This window comes from Thermobia domestica, chromosome 13 (genome assembly GCF_964235325.1).
Source record: "Thermobia domestica chromosome 13, izTheDome1.hap1.1, whole genome shotgun sequence".
NCBI lineage: Eukaryota > Metazoa > Arthropoda > Insecta > Zygentoma > Lepismatidae > Thermobia > Thermobia domestica.
The window spans coordinates 190,896,445-190,914,733 of NC_137466.1; the positions used below are offsets into that span (position 1 = coordinate 190,896,445).

At 35.1% G+C, this 18,289-nt stretch overlaps 1 protein-coding gene across 1 annotated transcript; it reads left to right on the forward strand.

Moving 5' to 3' along the window:
• Window positions 1–4,396: 4,396 nt before the first annotated feature.
• Window positions 4,397–16,511, forward strand: meigo (Solute carrier family 35 member B1 homolog meigo). The gene has a single exon (XM_081737139.1). The coding sequence runs from the start codon at window positions 4,604–4,606 to the stop codon at window positions 5,546–5,548; it is 945 nt and encodes a 314-aa protein (XP_081593265.1). The 5' UTR covers window positions 4,397–4,603; the 3' UTR covers window positions 5,549–16,511.
• Window positions 16,512–18,289: the final 1,778 nt, after the last annotated feature.

Consider the following 18,289-nt stretch of genomic DNA (forward strand, 5'->3'; position numbering starts at 1 on the left):
CTGCGAACTTTCGAGGACCTAGTGTGTTCCAAGAATAATTCATCTATCAAAAGGAGCCGTGAGAATAAATGTCGTTATGAATGTTTTCGTGGATGGATGTATTAAATCTTCAGAGAGAAGAAGAATGGCTTATGATCTTATTGAAATTACTATTTCCAGCATGGATACAGTTCATCCAAAGGACATGAATGCAGTTTGTGTATCTCCACACAACAAGTACAATCTTCAGCAGTTCTTTGCATAATACTTTATGGAACGTTGTTCCTAGCAAAATATTTATATCTGCATAGGAGGACTTGGACTCAATGGAAAGAAGAGTGTATGTTTTTTTGAATGGCGAGTCTACTGAAATAAAAGAGCTAATGTCACATTTTGAAGAAGTAGATGAAACACTTCTTTTACATGTGAATCATTCCATCAAGACATCAGAAGTGACACTTGTTGTACTTGCTTCATCCGATGCTGATTCGTTTGTATGTTCATTGTACTTTCACGCTTTGAAATTTAAGAAGAAAGGACTTATTGAGATGTGGCTTCCATGTGGTTCAGGAGCAACAACCAGATACTTACACGTCCACAAACTTGTTGACTACATACCTGAATCATTCACCAACGTTTTACCAGCTGTTCGTGCATTGTCTGGATGAGAACCACACTTAAATTTTCAACCAAATACACTTCTGTTAAACTTCTAAAAAAATCCCCCCACCTTTTGGAAAATTTTGGGAAGAATGAATTAACCAACACCATGATCTAGTAAGGTGAACCGTATCTTGCAAGTATCTTAAAGGCAAATTATGTACAACACTAAAAGACCTCAGAGTGGCGGAGTGTCAAGGATGAAACGTATAGGCTTCTCAAAGCTTCCACTAATATCTTCTTCAACACATTTACACATAAAGACAGAGTATCTTCAGGGTCACCGTTGCTATCATATACTTGAGAATTATGCACCAATTAATCCCTAGGATTACGATTTCTTGGAACAAAATAGTGACTGGTTGTCTTCCATAGTAGAAGAAATACTTCCACCGTATTCTCCTGTACATACCTTGTAAATGCAAAAACTATGCCAAAGGCACTGTTTGCAAATGTCGCATATAATTGATTTCGCGCTCTAAACTCTGTGAATGTGGTCTTAATGGTTGTAGTAATCCCTACATCTAACATGTATGTTGTAGTACTAAGTAACACAAGTTCCTCTAATCATGCGCGCCGACTACATGGGTGCTCCGGAGCTTTGGCACCCACAAGATTTTTTAGTTTGGGCCCGGGTTTGAACCCGTTTCTCTTGCGTTTAAGTCAGCCGTGTTACCGACTGAGCTAGAGCAGCCCCAACTTATCCTTATAGTACCGGTGTGTTTTATTTTATCACAGCACATCCCTTTATGACAGTAGGCTATTCATAAAAGATCTTAACAAAAAATAAATGAATCAAATATCGAGACTTCCCTGAAAACATATAGGCTAACACGTCCCGCCATTGATATGCACCCACATAAATTTTGGGAAGTCGGCGCCGTTGCCTCCAATACCATAATAATGTAGGCATAATAATGTATACCATAATTGAAAGTATAGTTTTCCATTACATTCAAAATAATAGTTAAAGTTTATTTCTGTATCTAGCTATTATATATAAGTTTCATTACAAATTGTTAGCTTCAAGAGAAAAGTCTGTCATTAAAATTTTATCAAAATCATGTTCGTAACTTATTATTACTATATTCATCATGGAAATAGAGCTAATCTTAGAAAATTGGAAACTGTTCAAAGTAATGAATGTCAATTTAGTCTTAGATATTGTCTTAAATCTTGGAAAACTCTGAAATTATCAAGATATTTTGCTCAAGGTTGAAGTAATCTATTAGGAGTTAAGAAAATATTGTAGAAAAATTCTGTATGTACAACCAAGGGCGCCGATTTTGTCTGTAAATTTCGGAAGGGGGGGGCATTCAGATGCAGAAGGTATATATATGAGAATTTTAAGACAAATTGCATTCAAATTATGCCAAATATAGTATATTCATAAATACAATAGGAGGCCTGGGCTTTGGGGGGCCTGGGACCCTGGACCTCCAGGGTCGGCGCCCTTGTACACAACTTTTCTAATATGAGCAGCAGCTATGAAAATGAAGCTCTACAAATGCATTTGACAATTTACGTATGACGTCATCGCCCCCTCCCTGCGAGCAAAGAAACAAACTACCTACACTTGTATTCGCCAAAGACTTGGGAATAAAGTAAGATACAAAGTTGACTTATATCTGTATTTATTGTATAGTTTTAAAAACTTTTAAATTCGTTCCCCACTGAAACAGCCTTCTCCAAAGGGTTAAAGTTTGAAGCACAACTGAAAGAAAAATCATAAGATCCGGATCACGTGACCAAGCTATAAATAGTCCATCACCACCATAGAATCAATTCCAAAAGAGAAATAACTTTTCCTACAGGCAGGGGCGGACTGGCAACCATAGGGCCCACCCTGCTAAACTGAAATGAGGGCCCACTGTATAAAAATGTAAAAAATGTACTTGGCATTCTTCATATGTATGACATATAAAGGTCCATCTTCGAACCCATAAATAGTATCCCATATATTCATAGAAAAGCAAAACATTAATTACAAAAAATCTGAAGCAGAAATATTTTAATAGTAACTCATACAGTGTGTAATTGGCATTATCATTTTTTATTGTAAATACACACAATACCGGAATTGGTGCTTTCAGTTATTTATATAGTGCTATTGTTTCTTTATGTAATGAATTTAAGCCATTTATTTAAACAAATGAGTGTCATGTTTTAGAAAACCCAAAATATATACATGTGCAATAAGTAAAACTAATCTCAAGTCAACTTTGAAACACTAAATAATTCAAGCACTGACAGAAATAATGTAAGTTTCTTTCCTCATAAATCAGTTCTAATATCAAATTGGTTGAAATTTTCTTAAACACCTGACAGAAAAAAAAAAAAAAACTGGCAACTGTCCTGCAGTACTCGAATGAGTCACATCACGCTCATTTGTTTCTTGGGGCTTCACAGATTGAAATAGCCTACGTTGTATTGGGTCAGATGCAGCTTTTTGTAAATCACATCTTCGTTTGTGTTCTCGCTTTTTAGCACCACTTTTATATTTTTTCTTTACAGTAATCTTACAGTCACTCCAACCATCCATACTGACACAACCACATCTGTCTTCCACGACAAACGACACGTAACTGATGTTCCAATAATTGAATTGCTGCTATCGGATTTGCTCTTCGATGTAATATACAAATAAAACACGAGCCGAGGGCAGCAACTTCATAGTAATTGTTTGAGGTTTGTATAAAAAAAATCGTTGATAGTGGCGACTAATTTCTTTTCGCTTTACCGCACTGAAAAAATAAATCCAACGAAGCCTGATCCTATTTCTTTCTTTGAAGCTTGGTCTGAGGACAATGCAGTTCAAAAGCGTTCTGGCTCCACCTCCAGTTTCCACAATAACAATATCTACGAAACTATTGTTTCTTTAAAACATCGCCACTCGCCGGCTTGTAAAAGGACCGGAGTAGGCAATGGTATCCAAATCCAATAACAGCCTGAAATCTACTGTGTTTCTTATATTTAAAAAAGTAGTAGTTAACGTGCTCGTTTTTAACAGCTGCTGTATCACAAACCCCGCAATGTTTTAGGGCCTGAATGTCTCATATAAGGAACCTTTTCAAGTCGATAAACGTGAAGAATAAGAAGGTCTGTTCATGAAAGTTTAACTTTTTGTCTTTTTTATGCAAAACACAAGTTTGCGGGAGTTACCCTGCCATATTTTCGATGCGGTAGGTTTAATTGAGCACATCTTTTTAAAATTGGTGGAGGGGGCCCACCTGTTTGGGGGCCCACCCTGCATTTGCAGGGTAGCAGGGTGGGCCAGTCCGCCCCTGCCTACAGGCATAGTCTGGCCGCAATACTACCATGTTTCTAACTGAATCAGAAAATATTAGACACGGCTTTTTTCCGTAGTGATTTGCGTCAACGCATTTCAAAATTTGCATTTTACTTTGAGATAGTAGGCATAGCAGTTACTGTTATACATAATTACTCATCGCATTACTTGAGTTGCGATACGTTCCACAAATTTGTTGAAGACTATTCGGAATGAGGTCCACGATTTTCGCACATTCGAGAATCGCAACACAACGCAAATAATGCAATAACCACAAAATCGTCTATAGTAAAGTAAAACGCTTACTTTTAGTAGTCTACAGTATGTCTATAGTAAATTTATCGTAAGTTTTATCTATAGATTACGTAAACTAGTTTTATTTTGTAATTTGGTACGGAATGAGGACCATTCAATCGTTTGTAAATCGAAATGTTTTCCGGAAAGAGGAAAAGAAGATTAATGTACACTGTTGTGTTGACATACACATGGTTTGGATTGCGTGGCCAAAACATATTGGTAGCTGTTCGTAGTGTAAATGATAGATTGTGACATATTGATTGTTATATTTGTGAAGATATCTTTTGTCAATATAAGTATAATATCAGTACACGACGTGGCACAAAGCTCGCTCGGAGCTTAAATTGTGTTAGTGTTTAAACAGGAACTACGTACAATATGCAGAAAAACGTAAAGTTTATTGTATGTGCAGCTGGAATTTTTGTCTGCTACTTTTATTATGGAATAATTCAGGAAAGAATTACTCGTGGAGACTATGGAGAAGGAGATGAAAAGGAAAAGTTCACCTGTACCCTTGGTCTCGTTTTTGTGCAGTGTGTAGTGAATGCTATCTACGCTAAAATCATAATGCATACAATTATGCAGCAAGGGGAGGACACGACAAGAACGCTGTATTACTCATCCAGTGCGTTGACATATTTACTAGCAATGGTTTGCAGTAATATGGCACTTCAGTGGGTAAATTATCCTACTCAGGTTGTCGGTAAATCTTGCAAACCGATACCCGTCATGATACTTGGCGTACTTCTAGGAAGAAAGCAGTACTCAATGAAGAAATATTTGTTTGTCCTCCTTATTGTAACTGGAGTCGCCCTTTTTATGTACAAGGACGGCAAGAAGGTAGATAGTGACAGCGCTGGTTTAGGCTTCGGTGAGGTATTATTAGTTTTATCTCTAGCTATGGATGGCTTAACAGCTGCTATTCAGGAACGCATGCGAGGTGAACATAAGACTAAGTCAAGTCACATGATGTTAAATATGAATCTCTGGTCAGTTCTATATCTTGGAATAGCCGTTGTTTGTACAGGGGAAGTTTTTGTTTTTATAAACTTTGTTCAGCGACATCCGAGCATTTTGTGGCAGTTAGTTACCTTTTCAGTTGCTAGTGCTCTTGGACAGTTCTTTATCTTCTTGACTGTCAGTGATTTTGGTCCTTTGCCTTGTTCAATTATTACCACCACTAGGAAGTTTTTCACAGTTCTTGGTTCGGTAATATTCTTTGGAAATACGCTAATATCAAGACAGTGGATAGGCACAGTGTTAGTTTTTACTGGACTTTTCTTGGATAGTATGTATGGTAAAACAGTCGCCAAACCAAAATAATTTATTGGATGACAATTTCGTAATGTGTACCGGTGATTATAAGTAAAGCATAATGCTTAAAGTTTGATGCGTGGTAATTTATTTATGAAAAGGTCCCCTACGTAAATAATGGGTTTCGTATGTTGCTACCTTCCAGTTTCGTGAAGGTCACAGGAGGAAGAAAAAAGTCAAATTTGTAAGAGCGTAAACTCTTTGGTTAAATACGGATGAGATCCTAAATATATATAACACTTTATTTCATTAATTTATATAATTTGACGAACATTATTTCCAGGAGAGAAATATGGAGAATGAAACTAACACCTGCTCCCTTCGAATATAGATTTTTCCTGCACTATAATAAAAAGACTGGAATACTCCAGCATATCATTGGGTGAATCTAGTTTTGTAGAAAGATTCTTGCACATTCACAGAACATAAGACAGAGGTGATACATCAAAATTTCATTAGTATATGTTGCTGATGACGACAGTTCAAAGAAAGTTGTCCGAAGCATTAGCGTTATTGGAATGAAATATTGCGTATGGTACTTGTCATGCCATAACAAGCTTTCCTGCTGAATTAGGACTTGAAATTACCTCATCTTGTTACCGTATTATATTAGAAAACTGCCTTAATAAATACTAAGAAACTTAAAACCTATCAAATTCAACATCTAAGTCTGAAAATAGTAAATCACCACCCATCATCAAGCTGCCCTGTTTGTAGTCAGAATATCAGAAAAGGGAACAATGTGAAATTACGTAACAGTATGAAATTTATAAATATGGCAAACGGATATATACAGGGTGTTTCAAAACAACACCGACAACGTTTGCGAGGTGATTCCTGACATCAAGATAAGACAAAAATTATGGATCAACTTGGTGCACAAATGCTTCCTTTCGGAGTTATAGGCTGCCGAAAATATGAAAAAATAAACTTTAAAGATCCATAGCTCCAAAACTATAGGACCTACCGTAGGTGGGTCAAGGCTTCAATTAGAAACTAATATGTGCACTATCCAAAAGACGTTTCAGAATCCCACGGCACTTACGCAACAATTTTTGTAGAGGGAATTTGGGTACGGGCATATAATTTGAAGTATTCACAAACTGTCTCTATAAAAATTGTTGCGTGAGTACCTTAGGATTCTGAAATATGGATTTTTGGATAGTTTACATACTAGTTTCTAAGTGAAGTCTTGACCCGACTGCGGTAGGTTCCATAGTTTGGAGGCTATGGATCTTTAACGTTTTTTTTTTTTTTTTTTTTTTTTTTTTTTTTTTCATGTTTTCAGCAGCCTATAACTCCGAAAGGAAGTATTTGTGCTCCCAGGTTGGTCTATACTTTTTTTTTCTTATCTTGGTATCAGGAAGCACCTCCCAAACGTTGTCGGTGTTTTAAAACTTCCTGTATATTTAAAATACAGGTAGACTTATTTATTGGTAACAAGTTTGTATGAATATGAAGTGTAAAGTAATAAAGTTGTCATATAATGAGCTGCATATGCACTAAAGATCGTAATTTGTGTTGGTCGTTGAACGTGCTGATAATGGAATCTTTCATGAAACTTCAGAATTTTTGGTACAATCCGCGGCAAAAAAACCTGCAACATGAGCATATAAGTTTATTGTGAAATGACGAAGTCTTTTGCTCCAAAATAAGTGTGCACGGGAGGAGGCAGAGGTTTATCCTGGCGTGATTTGTTCCACTTAGACGTGATGTTCATTCCCTGTGCTGTTAGGTGTAGTTTCACAATAAACTTACATCCTCATGTTGCAGGTTTTTTGCCGCGGATTGTACACTCATATTTAGAATATATACCTGTCTGTCAGCGTAATTTGATAAATAACAAAATTCAGTAGATAAGTTACTTCATCCTATGTCACTATGAGTTTATATACATGTTTCTGTGAATGTTGATATTTGTTTGTGTAAAACTATTTAATTACAGTACTTATCGATTGTAATGTTTCACATTACTCACCTAGAGAGTAATGGTCCTCAGTCAACTTTCTTCCAATGTTATTTAATTTTGTCACAAAAAGGATAGTTACTTTTCCAATGAGAGAAGAAACTAAAATTGTTGTGTATAGAATAGTTGTGTGTTTGTCTGAGTTGTAACACGAATTTATTTAAAATGTTACCATTTCATGTGAAGAGTGTGTTTATGTTTTTTTTCTTTGTTCATAAACTGGAAATTGCTTTAAAACTTTTAAACACATTCCCCATAGTTGTAATATGGAGAGTATAAATAGGGTAACGGTTGTTTCTCAGTCTTTTGTTATAGGCGCGAAATTTGCCTATGACATCCATAATTTCAAGCACTCGTCTTTCTGCTCAGTACGAAAAATCTTGAAAACAACTATTAGCTGTTATGTCACGTGCCTTCAAGTTTTAATCCCCGATAAAAATCCTTGTACCTCCCAAAGCTTGCTGTTCCTACCTAAAACCTTGGTCGTGGACAATGCAAATAAATGAAAAATGAAATTTCTACTTTTTGTGTCATGCGGAATGCCCTATAGGCTAAAGGAGACGGATGATTACTATAAAGTGGACGATTGCAGCAGAATTAAAGGGATGGACTGGGACAGAGGAATGTAGAAGCACCTTATCCTGTAGAAATGAGTATTGTACTATATAACAGGGTTGGCAAAAAACACGGTTTTTATTGAAAAAACCCAAAAAAACCGTTTTTTGTTTAAACCCGGGTTTTTTGGTTTAAATAATTTGCTCTATGTACTTATATCACATGTGAACAGAAATAAGTTTGTTTCGCCTTAGTGTTATTATACAACAACCAGGTTATGCTGGAAGGGTTCATATAAGCTTAAAGTGGAATCCAAACCGCTTCTCGGCCTTCATCCGAGAGAAATTGTCCTCCACTTTGAACTCGAAACCGGGACTAATTGGCCACAAATACGATACGTCTACCGACGCATTCAGGAAGGACTCCTGATAAAAATACGTTGTACTGATCTTTACATAAGCCTACTTGTGAAATAATTGTCAAGAATCATTTAAGAAGAACAAAAAGATGAACAGTTGCACAAGTGAAACCATTATACAGAATTACATATGGACAATTTCAAAATACTGCAGAGTATAGAACTAGTCCAAGTTAAAGAAATACGACGACTTAATTTGCATATCAGTAAGAAAAGTGAATAACGGTACGAATGAATTGAGTCCACTTTGGCTCAGACTCATTTATGTATAAATAGATACCAAAGATACTCCTAATTTCAATAAATGCCTCTTGTGGGGTTTGTATGCCTTCCCCCCGAAAAAAGAACTGCATTTCGATGTATTTTATTAACAGTAAACATTATTAAAACGAAACAATATGTAGAATTTTCCTTTGATTGCAATTGCATAACAACAATAACAAACTATAAAAAAGTCACAAAAGAAATATTTATTAACCTATATAAAAAAGTTGCTTTTGTAGTACAATCTTTTTGAGTAATGAATGTGGAATTTAGGCCTGAACATAAGACGAATAATATACGGGAGTGAAAAGTGATAACCCACAAATGTGTGTTCATTATGATTTTACGAACACTTTCACTTTCTCGAACATGTTTCGTTTTTTGGTTTAAACCATTTTTTTTAAACAGCTGGTTTAAACCAGCCAACTCTGCTGTATAGGTCAGAAACATGAACACTACGCAAAAATGATTAAAAAACGACTAAAAGCTTTCGAAATGTGGGTGTGGAGAAGAATGGAAAGAATTAGCTGGGTCGAGCGGAAAACAAATGAGAGGGTGTTAGAAATGGTGGGGGAAAAATAACAATTTTAAATATTATTAGGAAAGGGAAGAGAAACTAGTTGGGACATTAAGTAAGAACGAGCTGTATCATGAGAGATGTGCTAGAGGATACGGTAGTAAGAAAAAGAGGGAGGGGCGAAGGAAACTACAATTAATGGACGATATCAAAACAGAGAAATCGTACGTGAGGACGAAGAGGTTTGTAAAGACCGTGAAACATGGAAGCTTCTCAGTTGCAATAAAGGCAGAATACCTATGATGATGATGATTATCCAATGTATTACTGAAGGACATTCATCAAGTGACGGACTTGCGTAAAATGTGTTCTTGCACTCTTCTCGTGGTAAGCTTGCCTGTTTCTTTAACACTTTTTTTTTTTTTTTTGTATTACTCCTGTGCTTCTCTGCGACCAAGGTTTAAGGGAGGAGTCGAAAGCTTAAAAGTACAAGTTTTTAAATTTTGTCTTTAAAGAATTAAAGTTCGAAGTTACAGAATAATTGTTACTATCTTTAATACTTACTCCTATGTTTTTTGTTAAGAATATAGAGCTAATGTTTAAAATACGAAGATGTGTTCTTTACTTTCTTGAACTATGATTGCTGATGTTCCTAATTGTTCGCCCATACCGTCTGAACTATTCGTTTTAGTACTATTTTGTTATTCAAGGAATTTCTTTCCATAATTGTTTATTAAGTAACATGATTTTAATAGAGTGCATGTTGCTTAAAATAAATAAATAAATAAAAGTGGACGTTTCGGCAAAAAGTTATTGCAGTCTTCAGCACATATGTTTTCAAAATACTGACATTGTTTCTGGAATTACATCATGTTAATTATCTTCTTTCTAACATCCTTACTTTTCTTCTATAGTCCTTCGAAGTTATATTATGGATTGAGTGAAGTAAAAGAATACAGTCTTCAAGTTATGACAGGATTGTATAAAAATCCAGGCTTTAAAAAAAGGCCCAGTGGATTTTATTAAATTTTGTACGTATATTTAAAAGTATATTTCTTAAGCTTTAAATACCATTTAAGTTAGGGATGCAAATAAGCAACAAAATTTTACTCGCCCAAGAAAAAAGCTACTATACCACATCCCATATTAGGAATCATTTATTTTCTTTCGGCATTTTAATAGTGACATTAACAACTCGCCCCAGACGAGTGGTTATTTGTATCTCTCATTTAAGTATTCATGTTCTATTGTACATGTGAAAGTATATCACTATTATCACTTCTGTTACGAGGCTGCGGTGACACTTCTGGCGCGGGTTCCCGGTTCGATCCCGTTAAGTGGTTTAATTAAACCATTTTTGTAAGGCATTCAACTTACAGCCGTTCTTGTCATAAAAATGTATTCATTCTATCTTCCATTACGCTTTGATTTTTTTCGTTACGGTCATTTGGTGGTATGTATTCCTGTTCCCATACCATATTTCTCTTATCCGTTTTTATTCTTGTTACCTTACCACTGAAGACCGAACTAGCTAGTTCCGATGCATTTGGATAATATTTAGTTTACCCACGAGAGTATAAATTGGTAAGTAACCAATTTTTTCTTAATTTGAATCAACCCTTCATGCGCCTATTTAATTTTAATGAGGTGTTTCTTACATTAGAATTTAGAACTTCGGCAGGTATTAGTGGTAAACAAACTTGTGTTTTATGTGCAACAATTTTAGCGAGTTATCTAGTTCGAGTTCTCAGCTTTTATCCAGATGTAATGTCAACTCGAATAAATAAATAAATCTAGTAGTATGAGAGTGGGAGAAAAAATCCATACTTGAAAAAAAAAAAAAGTTAATAATAATTAGGCGCCCTAACTCTCTCTACTGCTCGTCTGCTTAAGTTCCCTGCGGACATGATTCCTGTCAGTCATGAAACAAATTCCCACATTAAAGCGGAATACTAGATTTTAAAGACACTAGATGACAGTTTTTGCAATTTGCTTCATTTATACCTAGTAAACATGCAAGGTTACTAATATAATGCTAGAGTTCGTAAAAAAATGTGATGGTGTCGTACTTAACTTCAACTGTGACTTGACACCCATTTCTCTCTCCTTGTTACTAGCGAGCACCTGAAGTGCGAGAGATCTCGAGCTCAATTGCTGGTGAAAGAACATGGGAAACAGTACAGTGGTTCAGACTCTACCTAAACAATATATCTTACCCTATATAATCTTGTTGCTAACAATGGTCGTTACTACAAATAGGTCGACTTTTTTTTTAATGATAATTAGTGAAATAATTTAAATCTTTGAACAGTTGCTCCTAACCTACTTGAAAATATAATAATTTTAATTGTTCAGTTCCATAATGACTAATTACGCTATCAACATTGTCATATTATGGCGGCCTTCCAATTCGGAAACACCTTTTTGCTTTCGCCCTTACGAAATGTTAGGGGCTTGAAATGACATCTTTGAGTTTTACGTCCTACACTTATGCCGGTTAGGCTAAAAGAGACGGTGATGATCAGAAATGAATGAAATAGTGGAATGAAGAAAGTGGGAGGAAACGGGAGAACCCGGACGAAACCCATGCACACGGTGTTTGTTCACCACGAAGTTCACTTGGCAAGAGCTGAGATCGAACCAGACCATGCACGAGAGGTGAACGCTCTACCACTGAGCCACCGCAATCCCTGTTAGAAGCTTGAGTATACCATGTAATTATAATGGAAGTGTCCCGTATGATTCAAACGGATTTTTTTTTTTTCAAAAGTATACAAAGCCTACCTGAAGCATCCGAGTACAAACCAATCACAGTTTTTACAATTTCTTTTTTCTTCGGATGCTGTAGGTTAATGTTGGACTTAATGTTCAGATATTTTTGATTTAGTTACGCGAATGATTATAGGGCGTTTTAAAGGAAGATCACCAAGGATTTTTACTTTTAACAAGACTACATGTAGTTTTCTTGGATTGGATGAATTTTTGTATGGACCAAATAAAGTTTAAAAAAATAAATAAAATTGAACTTCTTTCTCTTGCCCATAAGTAGTGCCAGAGCCAATGAACATGAATAATGTTTGTTTCTTTGAAACCTTTGTTCCAAGCATATGTATGAAAGTGTTACACTATGGGTAAGTGTACAAACAAAACTTGTAAGAGAAAGGGAGTTATATTATTACTTATGTACATATATTTAAACTCCTTAATCATGAACATCCATTTCTGAAATAGGTATAGCTGTTTCCTGGCTCCTTAAATGAAATAACTTTCTAAATTTAGGTCTTCAAAACATTCTGGGAACAAACGGAATGGAAAACCACAAATAAATAAAAAGTAATAAAGTATTTCTAAAAGGAGTGTTACGGAAGTAGCTAATGCGGTAATTAATGACATCGGAATATACAAATGAAGGGGTCCATGTTCAGAGAGATTGTTCACATCTTAGAAAAGATATTTTTATTTTGTGAGTATCAGCTGATAGTTGATTGTTCTGTGTTGTAAGGATAAGTAAAAGGAACACTGATATTACATAATGAGGTAGTAGGATGCTATTAATAGTAAAAATAAAAAATTCGTGTACTCACTGAAGCAAGCATTACAAATCACAGTTTCAAGTTAGAGAAAGGTTGAGGGACTTTGTGTTGCCTGCTCGTATTCTTATAGGTTGTATATGAAAAATTAACGCAGAATAAGAATATTATTAAATGTGTTAATACAACATAAATTTTGTCTGTATTTTCGGAGTGAGTAGTAAGGAACTTTTAACAGGAAATTTGAAGAACACAAATTCAAAACAACATTAACATTTTTCTGTACAATTGGAGGATGTAGTTATACATGTGGCATAATTTTTGTTCTAATATATATATATATAATGCATGATGATGACAAGATCATTGAAATGTAGCATTGGTACATTTTAGTGATTGATGATGATTGATCGGTAGGTCTTATAATCAGGATATATATGTATGTTCAGTCAACTTAAAAAGAGATGAATGATACAGAAAATAAGCTAAAATACGTAATATTCAATATCAACAGACACAAGTGTGATGTTTTATTCATTATCGTATTCTCAAATGTATATGTGAATACAAATATATATATATATATAAATCATACGATATTATAAGATGATTTAACAAAGTTTCATGCACCTTGGAACACTTCTCTGAAGTGAACACTTGTTTCCGGCTAACTTCAAATATCCAATTTAACAGGTGGTTTCACTGTAAAATTGTTTCGAAGAATGCAGAGTATTTTATTGTTGATGTGTTCGTTTTGTAAACTGAAAATTGCTAGTTGTTCCGTACTGAAAAAAGAGCTACCATTTAAGTAAGGAGTGTTTCGGTAATTATACAGTCAAAAGGGAAATAAGTACTTATTATATTGCATTATAACTGTGTGTAAGTTCTTTGATGGTATTGTTGTTTTAAAGTTGATGCTCCCTTATTGTTTTTCCCAGTAACTTCCGATGAATGGGGAGATTTTAGATTTAGTGATTGATTCCAACGTAAATATTCTGTAATATTCTTACAAAGGATTTATAGCGTAGAATTGATCTTGTAGTAAATAAATCTGCATTAATTGTCAACAAGAAAATTGATAAATTTTCGAATGATTACATTTTAAATTTTACATGCGAATGTGCAATATGTTACGTTGGAGCTTCAGTTTTGAAGTAAAGGAAAATGTGTACCGGTATAACTTGAGCTTATCTTTTGACAACAATGTGTGAAAGATATAAATAAAAGTTAGATAAAAAAAAAATCTTCCTGTGATATTCATCAGACAGTTTGTTGTCTGCTTTCTGGTACAAATTATTTTTAATAGATCTCTTAGTTTTCTACCAAAGTAAATTGAATTAGAGGGACTTTTTCTCGGTTGGTAGTCCACAACGCAGTAAAGCTGTTGATTGACAGGTTTCATCAACATGCGTATTTGAGGTATATTGAATCTGTAATACGGAAAACAGTTGTATATTTTGTACAGTTTCTATTAAATACTGTGTATATCCATGATAAATCGGATATGAACAAATGTAAGTCAATGTTCTACTGAAGAATACAGAAAATTATAAAATTATGATCACTACCAATCAAACACACGCAAGATATGGGAGGGCCCACAAGTTGTCACCAAATCTGATTGCCACACAACACATTTGATAGAGCATCATGAGAAATGAACAGCAGCAAAATTTAAGGTGCTATGGACCAGAAGGATAGGAGCTACGGGGCTTCAACATTTGAATATCCAAAAAAATTATATAATGGAATTCTGTACGTTTAAAGTAAATATCTTGAAAACCGTTAAAGCAATCAAAACAAAAGTTGCACAATATAATGAGAATAAAATGCCCTATTGAAAGCCACAAACAATGTTGTCATAGGTGAAGCAGTGTTGCCAACTCAGCATAAAAATATTTTGTTTGAAATAGCACCATATACAAGTGTGCACATATTTAAAATGCACTATTAAAGTGTTGCACATAATTGGAGCTACGTGTGCTGAAAATGTACAATGGAGAAGTATGATATGTGGCAAGAGATGGTAATAAAGGAATCTGGGTCTCATACTATGAATGTAGTTCAAATGCATAACACAGATAGTATAACATAGCAAAATGTCAGCAGTGTTACAAAACATTGATGCATTTGAAAAACGAAATTGAGTGATGCCATTTTTACGTCCTGTGTCAGCACTGAATCTATATAGGAGTGTAAAGTGGGATCCGAATCACTATGAAAGAGAAAGATTACAATGAAATGTAAGGTGAAGAGTACAACAAAAACATGTCGGAGGAGGGATTGGAACCCGCGATGCCTATATGTCGGTTGTCTAGCCTTCTATACCACACGGCTATCTTGGCCGACTAAAAACGAAATGAGGTAGTAATCAAATAATTATATTTCCAATGTGAATATGGTAATATTACAGTGTACAAACATAATCATATGGCATGTAGGAGAGGAAGTAAGAGAATATGTCACTTAACATGAAAGACAGAAACCATGGAAGTACTCTTCCAATTGATAAGATAATCGAGAACCAGTTTACAGAATTAGAAAACACGTGTTTCTTTCCTCACAGGTATCATTTTGTTTTCGCGAGTTGTCTGCTTATTCATCGGGGCTACAGAAGTATAATGCAAAATCCTCACTTGTTTCTAGTGCATTCCTTTATGACCCTTCGTTGCCACATATCAGACTTCTGTATTTTACACTTTCAGCACATGTAGCTCCAATAGCGTGCAACAGTGTACCACTACACTTCACTGTTATGTTTAGTGATAGTAGTGCATTTTAATATGTGCACATTTGTATAGGGTGCTATTTCAAACAAAATATTTTATGCTGAGTTGGCAACACTGTTTGTGGCTTTCGATAGGGCATTTTGTTCTCATTATGTTGTGTAACTTTTGTTTTGATTGCTTTAACTGTTTTCAAGATATTTACTTTAAACGTACATAATTCCATGATATAGTTTTTTGGATATTCAAATGTTGAAGCCCCATAGCTCCTACCCTTCTGGTCCATAGCACGTTAAATTTTGCTCATGTTCATTTCTCATGATGCTGTATCAGATGTGCTACACGGCAATCAGATTTCAGCGAGAACTTGTGGGACCCTCCCGTGTGAATTCTTTCGTTAGAGCCGTTCATCAGATAGGGAGGGGAAGAAAATTGAAAAGACAGATGAAATTGCGAAATGTCCACATAGGCACCAGAATAAATATACCGTTTAGGTTGAATGTTCATTGCTGTTTATACATTTAGTTCTCTTTCGTAATATGAAAGGTTTTGCAGTTTGTACAACCCAAATATTACTAAATTGTATCGCGTTACCCATGAAGAATTATGGGTGGGTGATGTCTGGTTAATGCATCATGTTCATCTGTCGTGCTTTCTGGTGTTTGCTAGACTGAAATTTCCAAATTAGTTTATAATAATCGGTCAAAAAACGAAAAATTCTGTCTCCGTCTCGAATCGAAGTCGGGTCACTGACTTAATTACATGAGAGCACTACATTTTCATTTTAAGGGGAAAAATCAAATTTTGTTGGTTGGTTCCACTAAGCATTATATTGATGAAGATAATTGTGAACAATTATAAGTGTGAGTGTATAATTGTAATTGTGTTTTTCTCTCTTTTGAACCAACACTGAAGTATGTTTTGTTAATTTCATAAAATGTTTTATATGGTATGTTGTTTTTGAGAAAAAAATAAATAAATAAACTTATATTTAAATTCATGTACTTTTAGTTATTGAAATATCAATATTGCTTCACACCCGCTTCCCTCAAGATTCACATGTATGTAATGGTTTTCTCTTGAAATCTTAAGAGGGTAAAAATATGTTGTAATTCAAGCTATTCTTATAATTTGCAATTGTCTTTGTTACTCGAGGTACTGCTTTTACATTTAGCTAGAAACTCTTATAATTAATTTATGGGGAGGTAGTTCGTTATGGGATCTGACGTTTCATTCGCGAACCTTCAAAGGCAGTCACTGATCAGTAAATAACATATCGTAAACAAAATCACGAATTCACTTGGGTGTTGAATACGTTGCCTGTTCTTTTATATCGAAGTAAACAGTGAATTTTCCAAACTCTTCAATGATACAGGGGCCTAGTTGATCATACAATAACTGAGAAATGTCTCTACGCTCAAAAAATATCTTTAACTATTTTCGAAAGTCTTCTCTAAAAGCTTAAGGTAACATATCCTTCTTTTCCTTATCGCCCCAAGAACTGATATTGGTATTATCGTCATACTCATCCTAAAAATTCCTAATATCGTACCTGCACTTACATTATAGGAAGTGGCTATGTTTCTCTACATATTTGCACTTGAATAGTTCTTACTATGTCCTCGTGAAAAAAAAAAAAAAAAAAAAAAAGCATTTCAGCTAGTCTAGAATAAAAAATGATGGAACTACATTTCCATTGCTTTTGTAGTACATACTGCCGTATTATTATAAACAAATGATAAAATCTCTCTCTCTCTCTTTGTGCCAGTTATTTACAAGTCGAGAACGCTTCACAAAAAGAAGTTACTAAAAATATACCTCTATATTCTCAACACTAACGGCAATCAGACCCCGAAACCCCCTAACTCTTGCGTATCTGGTGGAGTATGTGATATACAGCACAACTCTCCGAAGTTCTGTAATCGTTAAATCTATTGTAAGAAAGCAAACTGGCAATTGGAAATCAGAAAAAGAATCCGTTTCCAACAGCTCTTTACAATAACAGCAACAAATCTTTTAGAAGAATAACACCCACTCAATAAAGCCGTTTTTTAATCTCTCTGGCTCCTAAACTTCAGGTGCTATCCAATTTTGCCTGGTGTGATTTGAGGAAAACTGAAGGAATGTTCATTCAGAACGACTGGCTCAGGGATTTTATCACTGTTCTATCTTAGATAGAATTATCCACCTTTTTGTTACTCTACAGAATTGTGCACTTCCTTCTTTCTAGAAATTTAAATATAACCGAGTGTCAGTGGTGCAAACTGTATTCCGCAAAGCACGGGTGAGGTTTTATGGATGGATAGATAGATATATAGTTTAATTCAATGTCTCACGATTATGCACTGAGGTTGAGGGGGACTGTGATGATGAGATGGATGCTAATGGTGGCATGACGAAAATGGTAGGAAACGGGAGAGCCCCGAGAGAAGCCATCCACTACAAAGTTCACTTGCCGGGAGCTGGAATCGAATCTGGAATCTGCGCCAGAGGTGATCCACCGCGGCCCCATAAGGAATTTCAGTTTCATGTGTACAATAGAACCTGCTTTGGTATTCTAAGCAGGAATATGGATTTAAATATACGTACAAAATTTAATAAAATCCAATTTTGTCCAAGAAAACCCACTGGACTGGGTTTTTCACACTCCTGGTTCGTAGAAATATACAACAAAAATATTTCTTCAGGGTGTTTGAGAATAATTTTAACTATGTGGTCGGCACTTACATCTAAAATAACAATTGAGCCAGCCTTGGAAGTGAGGAGCGCATTTG